Source organism: Octodon degus, unplaced genomic scaffold, assembly GCF_000260255.1.
Source record: "Octodon degus isolate 3935 unplaced genomic scaffold, OctDeg1.0 scaffold00033, whole genome shotgun sequence".
Taxonomy (NCBI): domain Eukaryota; kingdom Metazoa; phylum Chordata; class Mammalia; order Rodentia; family Octodontidae; genus Octodon; species Octodon degus.
This window is the reverse complement of record NW_004524609.1, coordinates 2,119,640-2,134,681: the sequence shown is the minus strand read 5'-3', so window position 1 is coordinate 2,134,681 and position 15,042 is coordinate 2,119,640. Positions and strand designations below refer to the sequence as shown.

At 57.7% G+C, this 15,042-nt stretch overlaps 1 protein-coding gene across 1 annotated transcript in view; it reads right to left on the bottom strand.

Annotated features, from left to right (window-relative positions):
• Window positions 1-15,042, bottom strand: part of Mrc2 (mannose receptor C type 2) — a 55,009-nt gene that overhangs the window by 5,956 nt on the left and 34,011 nt on the right. Inside the window, exons 6-20 of the mRNA XM_023714008.1 lie at window positions 14,681-14,824; window positions 10,926-11,114; window positions 10,620-10,774; window positions 8,343-8,450; window positions 6,920-7,035; window positions 6,388-6,536; window positions 5,507-5,724; window positions 4,652-4,794; window positions 3,467-3,569; window positions 3,098-3,236; window positions 2,961-2,996; window positions 2,558-2,718; window positions 2,403-2,470; window positions 1,568-1,668; window positions 1,142-1,284 (exon numbers count right to left, since the gene is read on the bottom strand). Coding sequence (XP_023569776.1) covers window positions 1,142-1,284; window positions 1,568-1,668; window positions 2,403-2,470; window positions 2,558-2,718; window positions 2,961-2,996; window positions 3,098-3,236; window positions 3,467-3,569; window positions 4,652-4,794; window positions 5,507-5,724; window positions 6,388-6,536; window positions 6,920-7,035; window positions 8,343-8,450; window positions 10,620-10,774; window positions 10,926-11,114; window positions 14,681-14,824 — 1,973 coding nt within the window. The remainder of the gene's footprint in view (window positions 1-1,141; window positions 1,285-1,567; window positions 1,669-2,402; window positions 2,471-2,557; window positions 2,719-2,960; window positions 2,997-3,097; window positions 3,237-3,466; window positions 3,570-4,651; window positions 4,795-5,506; window positions 5,725-6,387; window positions 6,537-6,919; window positions 7,036-8,342; window positions 8,451-10,619; window positions 10,775-10,925; window positions 11,115-14,680; window positions 14,825-15,042) is intronic.

The following is a 15,042-nucleotide window of genomic DNA, read 5'->3' as shown; positions in this document are numbered from 1 at the left end:
AAGCAAGCAAGCAAGCAAATATGGGGCCAGGGAGATAGCTCAGTAGAATAAGCGCTTGCCTGGCAGGCGCAGGGTCCTGAGTTCAATCCCTGGTACTGCAAAAAATAAAATTTTTTTTAAATGTTCTAACAGGAAAGCCAGTGCTCCATGACCTTATATTTACAATATAAAAAATTGCCTTTATAGGTTGAGAGTAGAACTGCGGTTCCTACCGCTGGAGAGAAGGGGGAAGGAAAGGCCATAGAGGAGTTCTGAGCAGGGGCGTGGTGCTGTGCCGAGAGGTCAGGGCAGGGGAGAGGGTGACTGTTTATGTATCCCAGGCTGCCCTTGAATTTGCAGCAATTCTCCTGCCTCCCCAGTGCTGGGATTACAGGCATGTGCCACCACGCCCAGCTGGACTGTATGTTTCAAAACGCTAGAAGAAAGGATTCTGAACATCTTCACCACAAAGAAATGGTAAATGTTTAAGGAAACAGATACACTTACCCTGATTTAAAAAGACATTGTATGTAGGTACTGAAATGTTATATGGTGCTCCATACATGTATATATCTTTCATATTTTTAGGTATAACTTGTAAAAGAAATTAAAATTTTAAAGAGGGAACAATTTTCTATTGCAGACAAAAATAATATATGCAACCGTATGGCTCTTATTCAAATTATTTGAATACTAATAATTATACTTAATCACAAGTGAGCCAAAAGTGTTTTCTTGGCATTAATGGTATTTTAATTTAAAATATTATTTTTAAAGCTTTAGCTCATTTTGCTCTTAGTCACATTAATATAGCAGTAAATATGTATTCTATTTGCACACAACTACCTGTTCACAAATCAAAACACACAGTTTTGGTATGCATGTTCTATATTTTGTTTTATTAGAAGGAGTTCTTTATCAAAAGCTGCCAGCCACTGAGCTAGAAAACTCACTGAAGTTCTGGACAACCTTGCTGGTTCAGAAGATTTTACTACATTAAGTCACTCTCCCAGGGGTCCGACCTGATGCGGGGCCCAGTGAGGCAGCCTGGTGGCACAGGCAAGAGGCTACGGCCCTGATACTGTCACACAGCCAGGAATCCCAGCACCCAGGATCCCACCTTCGCAGCCTCTCCCATCCCCTGGGCCCCGGGGCCGCCTACCTTGCTGAGGAACTGGCTCCAGCCAGGCGGGCAGCCCCCCAGCGCCTCCGGTGGCAGGTCTGGGGGCTGCGTCTCCCGGGTTCTGTTGCTGCGCTTACAGACATAGGGCAAGGCTGTCGGACACCTCTGGTCACCCCAGTCTTCTGTGGAACCATAGGGAGGGAGTCACTCCAGGCAAGGCATGCAGGGTGGTGACACCCTCGGCCTCACACCCAGAAGTCTAGGCTGGGGCTCAGGGCCTGTGTCCAGCCCTGAACTCAAGCTTGTGTGACTGCGGGCTGTGGGGGCAGGCACACTTATGGGTTTATCAGCCTTCTTGGGTTTGGAGAAAAAGCCTGTGATAAGACACTGATGCTCCCTACCACAGCTCGCTTCAGCCCCCCCAACACGGATTCCATGATGGCACCCCGTCACCACTGTGCTTACCTCGGCTGGCTGTCATGTACACACACTTCTGGTCCCTGCCGATGGGCCGAGGCTTGCCTGGTGCCCAGGAGATGAAGTTTATGACGGAGCCGTCGGTCCACCTGCAACCGCACAGAATAGGGCTGGGGCAGCAGCACTGGCCGGGCTGAGCCCTGTGCTGAAGGCTGCAGGGCAGCGTAGGGAAGGCCGGAGTTCAGGAGCTCAGTGGCTGGAAGAGCACAGCTGCCCAGCGCAGTGCCGCCAGGGGCCCCAGGACCTGGTGTCCCCAGCTGAGGCCTGGCCCTTCCCAAGTGCTCTTCTAAGATGACCAAAAGCCCTGCAGGGACTCGGAGAGCAAGGTGCACCCAGATTCCAGGGAGTCCTGGTCCTCCTGCCTCAAGGACCTTGTTCATGTGCCTGGATCATGAGCCATGATCCCAGATGTCACAGAAACGGCCGCTAGTTAGTGCCCATTATGTGACAGGTGCTGCGCTAAGGACTGCCTTTGCTACTGAGCTAGCTAATCCTCATAAGACTGGTAGGTGGCAGGCTTCATTATTCCCACTTTTATTTTTATTTATGTATTTATTTATTTTTTGCGGAACCAGGGATTGAACCCAGGCCCTTGTGTTTGCCAGGGAAGTGCTTATTCCACTGAGCAGTCTCCCCGGCCCGATTCCCACTTTTAGATGAGAAAACCAGAAAGGCTAAGCCATTCACTACAGGCCACGTGGCCAGCAAGGAGCAGAGCTGGACCCAGCACACGCCCATGGATCTCTAGGTGCTGTGCACTTCTCTGCCTCGGGCCTGAGACAGCCGACCACCTCTCCAACCTGCTGCCCACCAGAGCTCCCACCTGAAGCGCCCGTCATTCTCCGAGGTGTGCAGGCCGATCCACCAGTGCTGCTCCTGGCCCCGGGAGAACTGAAGTGGGCAGAAGGGAGGGTGGGTGAGCACGTGCAGCCCGTGTACCCTCGGCCCCTGCCGGCCTCCTGCCCCTCTCGTGCCCACCTTCTGAAGGTTGTGCCCCAGAAAGTCCAGCTCGGCCTGGCTGTGCACTGAGCTCAGCTCAGCCTGGAACCACGTGCAGATGCGCTGCGCCTGCGCCCACGTGGAGTGATGCTCAAAGAACTTGTACTCAGCCTCCTGAAAGCGCAGCCACTCCTGCCCGCCTGAGGGAGCAGCGAACAGGCTGGGTCTGCTCATCCAGCCCAAACCACGCAGTGGCGCAGGGCAGGCGGCAGGCCTGCCAGCACCATGGCCTGGGACTGGCCTCCAGGCAGGCGCTGGGCCCTGGACGCGCCTCTCCTTCCAGGCTGGGCTGCTCAGTGCAAGCCCCGGCCACTCGGCCCCTCACAGCTGAACCCTCGCCCCTTGGCTTCCTTCCTAGGGCAGGGCTGAGCTGGGACCTCACCTTGTGGGCTGACGTCGGGCTCCTGCACAGCCACACCTGAGGGGCAACAGAGACGAAGACACTGAAGGGAAAGGAGCCCCGGGGTCCCCACCCCCGCACCCTCCTCTCTGCCGTGTCCCCGGTGCCACACCACCAACCTCTGGGGATCTTGCAGATCCAGTCAAGCTGTGTGTCACACTGCATCGCCACCCACTGCAGGGAGGCCAGGTCGAGCACCGCACAGCCCCGGATGTCATCATCGTCGTGCCGGCTCCGGTCAAAATTATGGTAAGAGAACTGGAGCCAGGGAAGAGATTTAAGACACAGGCGTTGGCTACTCTAGGCCTGGCACCTGGATACACGTGGGCTGGCTCGAGCTGAACCCTAGCCTCGGCTAAGGGTCCCCTCTGGGATGTGCTCTCCTTTCTCCAGGCCAGCTGCTTGGAAGCCCGGCCCACACCTAGGCCCCGCCCACAGCAGGCCAGGCCCCGCCCACCGCCTTCAGGCCCCGCCCCCGGGCCTCTCACCCCTAGGCCGTCGCTCCAGCGCCAACTCTGCCCCACTCTTGGATCCCGTCGGTTCAGGCCAATCCAGAACCAGTGCTGCTCGTGGATCTCGGGCTCTGATTCACTTCAGCACAACGCAGGGGAGGGGACAGAAGAGGGAGGTGAGACGCTGGTGCCGAAACAAGGCCCGGGCTCTCAGCCTAAGGCCGCACTCTGGGCTTCACCCTGCCCAGCCCGAGCCACGTGGATGGCCTTAGCGGAAGCTCTCCAGAGCTGCTGGTCAGGCTCTCCGATCCCGGGCTGCCCTGTGCCGTGCCTGCCCAGCGAGACTGTGCGTGCTTCCTCGTTGGAAAGCTCATGGGCAAGTGGCAGAGGCCGGGGCGTGGAGCTATGGAGACCTGGGTTCCAGGCCCCATTCACCCATGAACAGCCCTGCGGCCTGAGCAAAAAAAACCCGACTTCTCTATCAACCCCGGGGTGCGGAAATCCTTGCTTCACTGGTGTTGAGAGAAGTGGATGCGGGTTGTGCCATTGGGAGTGGTAGTCGTGATGAACACCAGCTATTATAACTACTAATCAGGGGCCAGGGAGATAGCTCAGTAGAATGAGCGCTTGCCTGGTGAGCGCGAGGGCCTGAGTTCAACGCCCCCGCCCCATAATAATAATAACTAATCAAATAACAATTGCTGGGAGGAAATACCCGTGGGGCTCAGATCTCAGCCGACATCCACCTGGATTTTCCCAAAGCTAAGGGATTATAGGTACTGTCAGAGAACTGAGTATAGAGCCCACGGGACAGAGCGGGGCTCCTAGAGAAACCCCCTTAGGCGGTCACTTCAAGCTGCAGCCTCTGCTTTGGCCTCTGAGGACAGCTTCCTGAGAATAAGGGTCACTATGGGACATGGAGGGGGCCCCAACTTGGATTAGCTTATAAAAGATCCTCAATGCCTGAGGGGGACGTGCTGGCTCCAGTGTGCGGGTCATGATTTTATGTGAGCAGACCACACCCGTGTGCCCAACTCTCGGGTCCATGGCTACTGGAGAAGAACAAGATGGTACAGGCACTAGTGGCAGGTACAAGGTCACTCCAAGGTCTCAGGCAGGTCCCACTGGGGTTACCTGCACCCTGCCTACCTCCCACCCCATCCCCCACCAAGAGTTGCCTGCTCTCCCACAAATGGAGGTGCCCCACCCCAGGCCCAGTACCCAAAGATCTTGTTGAGCATGTTGGCCACAAAGTGCTCCTCCTCATAGGTGGCCAGGCTCAGCAGCTGGGCCCCCAACTCCTGGCAAGCGGCCTGGGCCTGGATCCAGCTCCTCTTGTCCTGCAGCCGCTCTGAGCTGAACACCTGCAGGCGCAGAGTCCAGGTGTCTTGGCTGCCCCACCAGCCTGCCTCTCCAAGGGTACCTGCCCCCCGCCCAGGACTGCTGTGGTCTCCCGGATGGTGAGGGGCTGGCTAGCTAAGCACAGTGCTGCTCGGCAAAGAACGAGCCCAGAGGAGGGGAGCTGGCAGTCAGCGCCTGGCTCAGCCCTGTGCACGAGGCCCCGATCAGAGGGAAGGTCTGGGCTCTGGCCCCACGAGGTCACAGTGTGCCGGGAGCAAGTCCCTTCCTCCTCGGACTTCTGCTTCTGTACCTAAGAGAAAGGCTTGGACTATGTGAGGGCCTCACAACCCCGGCAGACTACCTAACCCCACACAGACCTACTGAATTCAAATCTCCACGGTGGCAACATTGATTTTTATTTTGTGTTTTGAAGTACTCAGGACCAGACCCAGGGCCTCACACACACTAGACTGAAATCCTTGGCCTGTTTCCCCAGGGGCCCGGGGTGTTTCTGAAGAGCATGCTGGTATGGGCCCCAGCCTGGTGGACCCGGACAGCGACCTCAATGGCTCCACCAGCTCCTTCAGTGTGCACTGGCCACCCGCTATAGATCTCACTGGTGAGTTTCACTGGACACTCCCGGTCTGCAGGCTGGAGCAGTGGCTCTGGTTCACGGTGCCCCCAAGGTAGCCACCTCCTTGCTCTTGTCCCCGCCCAGCCTGTGCCGTCCCCTACCTTGTAGCAGTGCCGGAGTTTGGGGTCTGAGGCCCAGCCCAGAGGACAGGAGCCAGTTAGGCTGGGGGTGGGGTCGGGCCCAGGCAGCTCTGGCGTCACCGGTGTGCCCAAGCTCTGCCGGCAGATGTACCGAGCGCGGAACGAGGTACAGTTCTTCACCTCCCACAGTCCCATGGCGCCGCCTGTGGCCAGGGCCACACAGCCCCCACGGCTGTACCCTGATGGAGGGAGAAGGAGACTCATGCACCAAGGACTCACACCGCTGCAGGGAACCGCGACAGCCCTGGCCCAGGAAGCGGCTGGGCGCCTCTGCAGGGACCAGCTTGGCAGGGGTGGGGGCCCAGACAGCGGGGAGCAAGAGGCATAGTCTTGCCTCTTTGTTCACTCTGAGCTCGTAGGCAGCTTGTTTAGCCTCTGATCCTCATTAGGTTATGGAAAAGGTTAGAACGCAGAGTTGTGAAACGGTAATACCAGTAGCACACACTGTATTGTCTTACTGTTCTTTGCAACTTACATGCATTGTCCCTTTTCATGTGTTAGAATTTCACTGAGATTTAAGCTTCATGTCAGCTCTATGAAGAACGTACATCTATCCCTATTTGACAGATGAGCAAACTGAGGCCCAGAGGATGTGTAAGTAATAAAAAGCAGCATCGGAATCTGACCTAGGGCTGGGGAGATGGCTCAGTGGAATAAGCGCTTCCCTGGGATCTGACCTGAACAGTTTGGCTCCATAGCCCTGCTCCTAGGAGGGTACTCTACACAAATCACCAACTGTCCGGAAAGCCCAGGGGCTTGTGCCAGCAGGGCAAGCCCACCATGACCTCTAGCTCCATCAGTGCCAGTTGGTGTAGGGGGCTGCCACAGGGTGTGGGGCTCACCAGGCTGGTCCCGGTTCCAGTGGGTGTACATGACCTCGTCCCCGCTGAGCCAGCGGAAGGAGCCGGTGCCGTTGAGGTCCTGCAGGGCCGTCCAGAAGAACTCACCCTCCCAGCTGTAGATGAGGCTGCTGACAAAGGCCTGCTCGAACCTTTGGAGGACAGGCTGGTCACACAGGGGCACACACCCCGCGCCCGGGGCCCGGGACCCTGGGTCAGCCCTCGCGCCTCTCGCTCAGGAAAGGGGGCCTCGCTGTGCTTGGGGAACCAACAGGCCCCCTCCTTTCCAGTGCTGTCCACATCTCATACTGTTGGGAAGCAGAGAAATGTGAGGTACAGCCACGGGCTGTCCCTGAGCAGCTGCCCATACCTGCAACCACCCTGCTGCTCTGCCCCACACCACTCAATAAGAGCCTGCCCTTAGACAAGACTCCAGAAAATCCCTGGCAGGACACCACCCCACTTAGTGAAGGACCCACGCTATGTCAGGATGCAGGTGGGGGCGCTGAGGGCTTCCGATCACCTCCTCTTGTACCTGTTGGTGATGGTGACCAGCTGGGAGCTGTGGTCAGTGCACAGGCGCCGGGCCTCGCTGTAGGTCACTGGGTCCTCTCCAAGCCAGTAGCAGGAGGGGCTATGCCATGTCCAACCCTGGCCCAAGAGAGCAGGCAGGAGAGGGGCATCCATGGGGAGGATGGCTGCCACCCTCACTCTAAGTACCCAGGCAGGGATGCCAGCCTGGGCATGGCTGCGGTGGGGGACAGCATCTGCACCTGGCCCCTCTCTATTCCCTCTCTAACCATGACCCACAACTGCCAGACAAGGAGGCAGTGTGGCCCAGGGGGGTTGATGAACCCAGCCCACAGCCCAGCTCAGAAAGACAAGTGGCGCTTAGACCAAGGGCACAACGGGCAATCTGCCAACTGGCTGAGGAAGCAGAGCTGCAGAGCTGGGGTGAGGTGCCAGCACAGAGGGCTGGGCTGAGAGGACACATCTGGCAGGGTAAGCGGCGGGAGACGTGGTTGAGGAAATCACTGCCCATGCAGGACAGCTCCTGAGCAGCAGCAGGAGCCAGGGCTTGGGGAGAAGCAAGCACGGTGTGGGCATGTGCTCCGTGTGCTTTCAGAGCCCAGCCATGCCAGGGTGTTCACCACGGGCACTCGGTGCCCCTCTGCACTTACTCCAGGCTGGCCCTTGGTCAGGCCATTAGCAATTCCCCTCCAGCCCCCAGCACTTCCTCCAGGCCAGGCCAGCACCCCAGCCACTCCCTGGGCAGGCGCACCCACCTGACCCAGCCGCTCCCCCTTCTCCCCCAGCTGACCATGGCCTTTCCTGTCCTGGGGGAAGGAGGGCACTGGGGTATGGGGAGTAGGGGAAGAGACTATCCTACAGAAAGAAGACAGGAAGAGCCAGGCCTGCAGCAGGAGTTGAGAGGGGCCAAAGGCCACAAAGTGTCCCTTAGAGCAACGGCCCCAACCTCACCCACTCACACCCCGTGCACCCGAAGAGGAGGTGGGCCTCCACCATCTGTCCTCATTCACATGCTGTCCCTGAGCTTTCCTGGAAACCAGAAGGGCAGGACTACAAGGCGCTCAGGCTCAGCCACACCGGAGGCCTTGGTCTCCCAGGGGCAGCTGAGCACACACTGTCAGGCCCAGGTGTGCACTGGCCAGGTGGAGGCGGAGGCAGGACAAGGGTGCCTCCGTCCACAAAGACGGACCTCAGGCCAGCCCTCACTTCTGCACCTCTGCTGGGAAGTAGCTTCCCCACAGCGAGGAGCAAGGAGTCTAGGACAGCCCACCTCACCAACGCAGCCCACACCTCCAGTGTCACTCCTCTAGGAATGGGGAGCCGAGGCACTGAAGGGAGAGGGCACTGGGGAGGGGGCGCCAGGGGAGGGACAGGACCCCCTCCACCCTCCTGCTCCTGGGACTCCTGGACCGAACCAAAACCCTCACCTTGCGGCAGCCGTGGTCCTCCTCGGCAGTGCCCTGGCTCAGCTGGCCGGCCTTCTTGCAGATGGATGGCAGAGACTGGTTACAGGGACTGTCGTTCCAGCGACCCTCCTAGGGACACATGGGAAGGACCGGCTCAGGCCCCTCTCTGACCCTGGCCAACGCCTTCTGCTAATGTGGTTTCTAGACCCAGCCCTGCCTTGGTCTTGCAGTGAGCCAGAGCAATTTGCCGGGCAGCAGAGGCTCCTTTAGAACTGGGGTTCAAGGCGGTCCCCGGCCTGCCTAACGCACCTCACTCCTCTGGCCTGTGCCCACATCCTCTTCCCCTGTGCTTATTCCTCTTGGGCAGATCACTTCAAGCTGGGAAGCAAACGGCCCCACCTCCGGCACAGCGATCTCCCAGATGCCAACACTATTCCACAAAACCAGGCTCCGACCACAACCTGACCAAGACTGCGCGAGTGCACACTCTTGCTCGCCTCTTGGGCCCCTTCCCCTGTAAAATCTGAACACTTCTCAGCACCCCTGAGACCAGGCCTCACACACTGGCCCCCACTCTTCCTGGCCACGCTGAATGAATTCCTCTCTTCTCCCTTCTTCACTGGCTGTTGGACTGCAGACTCGGGCCGGCGACCTAGGACTGCAGGAAGAGCCGAAGTGCTATGTACCCCAGGCGGGAGAGCGGGGTTAGCTCAGTGAGCTTCAAAGCATGAGAGCACAGTGATGTGCAAATGCCGCGACACTTTGGCATCCACTGCCAAATGAGAAGGGGCGTTCTTATAAATTATGTACAAACGTCTAGAACAAACCAGCTAAGGTCGCTGGGGCAACTGCAGCAGCAGAGACAGGGGAATCCCAAGGCGGGCAGGAGTGTGTCCCAGGGCCTGCAGGGGATTCCTGAAGCCATGGATGGCACCAAGCCCTATGCTATGTTTTCTTACCTATGATAGGGTTTGATCTATAAATTAGGTACGATAAGAGCCTAACAACACACATATAACACTACTATAACGAAAGCGTTAGAAGGCTTTACTTTTTTTCTGAAATTTTCCATTTAATATTTTTACACTATGGATGACCTTAGGTAACTGATGCCATGAAAAGTAAACCCATGGGGACTATTGAGGGGGGGAAGGGAGGGAGAGAGGGAAAAAAGGAGAGGGAGGAGGAGAAGGGGAAGGAGAGGAGGAGGGGGAGGGGGAGGCCAAGGGGGAGGGGGAGGGAAAGGGAGAGGCCTGTGCGCTCGTTTAGTCCTGGACCTCACAGCAGCCCGAGCCCTCCCCAGTACACAGACTCCCCACAAACAGGCTCCTCCCAGTCTGCCTCCAAGCTCCTTCCTGAAGATACACATATTTGCAGAGCATAGCACCCAGAAAATGGCTGGAGCATAGTACACACTCAACAAATAATTGTTTTCAAATTTTTAGACTGGAGCTGGGATACAGCTCGGTAATAGACCACTTGCCTAGCATAAGGCCCTGGGTTTGGTCCCCAGCACTGCAGAGAAAAATAGCATCCGCATAAGGTAAATGGTTTTGCCACTACATGCCTGGTACTGTGTTCTATAGCAGAATTCTACCTGTGCTAGAAATAAGCCATTGTCCCCGTGGCTTTATCCTGTTTGAAAGGCTTTTTTTCTCCGCTTGAAGCCCTGCGTCAAGTCCTTCACCCACCCGTCGTATGCCTAAGGCAGAACCATGGCAGCCAGGCTCAGTGGTGCGTGCCTATACTCTCAGCCCTCTGGGAGGCTGAGGCCGGTGGATCACAAGCTTGAACCTAAGTAGGGCAATTTAAGAGACTTAGTGAAACCCTGTCTCAGACAGCGAAAAAGGATTAAGGACGGAGTTCATTGTGAAGGCCCTGGGTTCAGTTCCTCAAAACGAATCACAGCTCCCTAATTTCTCAAGAAGATAAGACCCTCAGCTGGGTAGGGGAGGGAGCTGGAGGAGACAAGGGCTGGCAGAGGGCAGACCTCGCTGCAGGGCCTCTGCATCGTAGGGGTTGTGGTGCCACCTGCTGGCAGGGAAGGGCAGCTGGTGAGGGGCTGAGGAGGGGCAGGGCAACAGGTTCCAACAGAGCGTGCCCCTGTAATTCTCCCAACTCCCCTAGAGGAGGGAGAGGTGGCCAGCGGCCTCTGCACAGGGAAGACATGGGATTGCTGGGAAGCAGGGGACAGAAGGGAGGATGGGGCAGGACAGGCAGGGGCTGAGAGCAGCTCGTCCTTCCACTGGGACTGTGGGGTGGCTTCTGTGGCCCTGTCGTGGGGAAGGAGGATCTCACCGGCCCCCAGATGGTGACACAGTCCTCTAGACTATCCCGGAAGTTGTTGGGCTCAAAGGGGTGCCAGTGGGTGAAGCGCACAAGGCTGCCGTCAGACCATTCAAAATTCATCTGCTGCTTCAAGTCGTTGAGGCCGATCCACAGCTCCTCCACCTCTAGGTCCCCGCGAACAGAGGGGACAGAAGACATGGAGAGGTCAGCCTTAGCTGCCAGCGGGAGGGGATTCTCTGAGCCCCGGGCAGGATGGATGGACAGACAGCAGAGGCCCTGCCGTCCACCCAGATGTGCGGCGAGGCAGCTCCTCACCTTGCTTGATCTGCTTCGTGACGAACTCCAGCTCGGCCATGCTGTGGATGCTGAGCAGGTCCCCGCCCCCCCGGAGACAGGCCTTCTTGGATTCCTGCCAGCTGCGCTTCTCGGCCTGCAGGCGGTAGCAGCAGCCCTGGAAGGGCTGCCAGCTGGGGTCACACTCCACCTTCACGCTGGCCCACCTGTCTGTGAGAGCCGCAGGGCCACTGCTCAGAGACTGAGCCACCAAATCTGGAAACCAACCAGGCAGAGCTTCCAAGTCGCCCTGGAGCCGCCTGTCCCAGATCTGCCTTTCCCACACCCCACAGCCATGGACAGACCAGGCAGTAGGGGCAGATGCACGGGAAGGGTCAGGACAAGCAGCCCCCAAGCTTTCGGTTCCTCCTCTGCCAGGGGCACTTCCTGCTATGGGAATCAAACTGATCTCTGGCAATCTTGCTTAGCCTATGGGACCACCATTCTCCCAAATGACATCCGCTGGGCACCACATGCAGGGGACAGCACGGGAGGGAGGGAATGGGGACACTTATTGAGGCCTGTAAGTGGCCCTGGCCCCCTGGGGATGTGCTAGGTGAGCACCCAGAAAGACTACAGGATGCACAAATCACTGCAGATTGGCCGCATTCTTGAGCTAAGGTTCCTCTCCTGGCACCTTTCCCCAGCCCCTCCCCCTGCATCCCTCTCTGGACTCCAGTTCAGTGAATTTCAGGTTTACCCTCTAGGTACTGAGGTCTAAGAGCAGCTGAAGGGAACAAGCCCTTACTTGGGTTTTGGCAAAAGAAAAAAGGACTTCACCATGCCACCCACAATGTCAGGTGTGGGCAGGATCCTGCCCTGACCAGGCAGGAAGGCATGTGCCCACTTGAAGCAATACTCCATGCTGGGATGCCTGGGCCACTGCACCCCTGCAGACAGCTGCCAGGCCAGGCCGCTCGGTGCATGCAGACCTGGCAAGGTGGGTGGGCAGAGCAGAGTGGCCTCTCCTCAGCCCGGGAACTGTCAGTCACCTCTTGTTGGTCAATGAGCCAAGACCCGAGGCTGCAGCCCCAGACAGGAAATGTGGGTGCTTTGGGGGCATGATGGTGCCTGCTTCCAAATGACATGCCCTCACTGTGCTGAGACACAGGAAGCCAAGTGGCCTCCAATATGCCGCGTGCCGAGAGCTGGGGCTGCGGCAGAGGAATCCGAGGCGACAGACGACTGCTCGAGTCCTGGAGGCCTGAGGAGCCCCTGCCCCCCAGGGAGACTTAGCCAACAGGGAACAGGGAGCTGCTGGGAAATGGGGCCTGGAGGGGGAGGCTTGGGCGGGCCAGCTTCTGACCCCCTCGCTCCCGGGGGGCGAGAGCAGCCGCTCACGCTGAGAGTCAATCTTTGGCAAGAACTTCATGATCTGGAGCAGGAGCAGGCTAAGCCTTTTATTTTCTGTGGGTTTGCAGATTTTTTTCCCCTTGTTTTGCTATATTTTCTTTGTGAAAATCTCTTTGCCAACTCCATGGCTGCCCAGGCAGGAGCAGTAGCCCCCCATTCAGCCTACACAGCTGACCCAATTGCCACCTACAAAGATGCTGGTCCTGGTGGCAGGCCAGGCCTCAGAAGCACCCTGCAAGGTGAGAATGAACTAAGCCCTTGCCCGAGGCCACACCCCACTAAGGAGCAGAGTCCTTAAGTCAGGGCCTCCCCGTGTCCCAAATTCTGACTCCCCCATGAGCCTCCAGACCTCTCTCTCTCTCTCTGAACCATGAATACAAGCAAGACACTTGCCGAAGCCCACCCGGCACTGCCAAAACCTCACCTGGTGGCCAGGCCGCTTCAGCGTCTGGCTGCAACCTGCCTGGCTCAGCTCGCCGTGCCCAGCAGCCAATGCTTCTGAAACTGTACGTGCACACGACTCACCTGGGCTTTGTGACCCGCAGCTTCTGGTTTAAATAATAGCTAAATCTCAGAAGCCACCCACATGTCCATCGACAAGTGAATGGATGGGGTATTTACACACGGAGCACGACTCTCCTGTGGAGCAGGATAGACTCGAGTCCTCTGCAGGACAGTGGCTGCGCCGTGAGGCCATGGTGTTTGTTAGTGCAGTACATGGGACACACAGGCGTAAATACCACGTGCTTCTCTCTCTCATATGCGAAACCCAAAATATAAATGAAGAGCAAGATAGAAGACAACAGGGTGTAGGGAGACAGATCTTTCTTACATGGGCAGGCCATCAAGAGACGGAGGGAAGGGGCCGGGGAGATGGCTCAGTAGGATAAGTGCTTGACTGGCAAACACAAGGATCTGAGTTCAATCCCTGGTTCCGCCAAAAAAAAAAAAAAAAAAAAAAAAAGAGATGGAGGGGAGGGAGGAGGAGAGGGCGGGAGAACGGAGGTGTGTTATGCGTGTGCACCAATGCCTCACAAGGAGCGCAGCCACGCAAACATGTACTAACAGCCGAGACAAAGGGGGTGCGGCCTGTCCACACACTCCTGGTTCTCCTGCACCAAGCACCCCACGCAGTCAGTCTGCCCACTCCCACACCGCCCTGCCCACCACCCCTTCTGCCGCCTCTCCTCCATCACTGTATGTCCAAGTCCTGGCCAGGGACACCCTCCACCACTGCTGCCTTTGAAGCCTTTACTCAACCAGAAGGGCCCACCTCAAAGGTCAATTCCATACAATATTCTGTAACTCCGAAGCTTAGTCTGCCTCTTCTCCAGCACCTTTTAAATATGGATTTTAATAACGTCTCCTAACTCAGACAGTGTCATCTTGTGTAAGACATCTGTCCCCTCTAGCGGACAGTGGCTCCACAGGGCACACCGGCACAGGGAGTACTGCCAGCACTTAGCATAGCTGCAGCAGCCCTGGGATGAGTTAGAAGCATAGCTTCCCAGCAGCAGCCCTGGGACGAGTTAGGGCTGCATCCAATTTGTTCAGACTTTAGCTGAACAGTAAAAACGAAGAGCATTAGAATTCCTGGGCACAGAGGCCAGGAGGAGAGGCTGGGCAGGCTGCGGTGACGATTCCTATCCAGACGCCCCATACGCTCAAGGTGGGGCATGGGGAAGTGCTGCCTCACAGGCTGCGACAGGCATGGCCTGCCCAGTCCACCCTACATCTGTACCTGTCTCTATTCTTTTTCTCTCACTTTGGAGACAAAATACCCCACACCCAGAATTAAGGAAGGAAAGGTGCATTTAGCTCACAGTGCGTGGAGGTTTCAGCCCATACTCGCTGGCTCCAAGGCAGAGTGGCACAAGGCAGAGGGCAGCGGCTCATGACGGTGGAAGACAGCAAGAACAGCCAGAGCAAATGAGAGGAGCAGCCAGGGCAAGCCTCTTTCTGTCCCTGGACTGCTGCGTGCAGGCTGCCGCCCCCAGCCGGTGTAGCACTCACACCCATAATGCCAGCACTGGACCATGAATCAGCCACCAACTCCAGATTCAGCTGCCCCCAGGGCTGCCCGAGGCTTTGGGGGGACATCTAGGCACAGACCAGAACAATCCCCACGTGGTGTCTGGAGGCGAGGGCTGCTGGACGAGTGTGGCCTGAACGGGTCTCTGTGCAACCGCCGCACCCCGCCCCCACCTTGATTCCTCCTCTGTCCTTACTGCCTACTGTGCACCAGGTCGCCTCCGCTGCCACTCGGCTGCCAGGCTGCCCTGTGGCAGACCGAGGCGGAAACCCCCGCAAAGCAAGCCCTTTCTCCCCTCCCCCCCCCTGCGGTGCAGCGCAGCCCACGGGGTGGGGGCGCGGTGGGGGCTCACCTGGCGGGGTGGGCTCCGCCGTGGCATTGGGCCTCTTCTTGCACACGTAGGGCAGCGCGCTGCTGCAGTCACGGTTCTGCCAGCCGCCCGAGGACTCGGTGCGGATCACCCCACAGTTCTCCTCACTCGGGTTATCTGGCTGATCTGTGGGGCACACCGCGCCAGCGACAGAAGTTCACCCCGCGGCCCCTTCCTCCCAGAAGCCAGAGCCAGCTGGAGGGTCCCCACTCTCTACCCCACTCGGTCACGGGGTCCTCACCACTCTCTCCCTCCCCCCATACCAGGGATTGAACCCGGGCCATCCACACTGAGCTACATACCCAGACTTTTTTTTTATAAATTTTTATTTGTGTGCGTGCGTG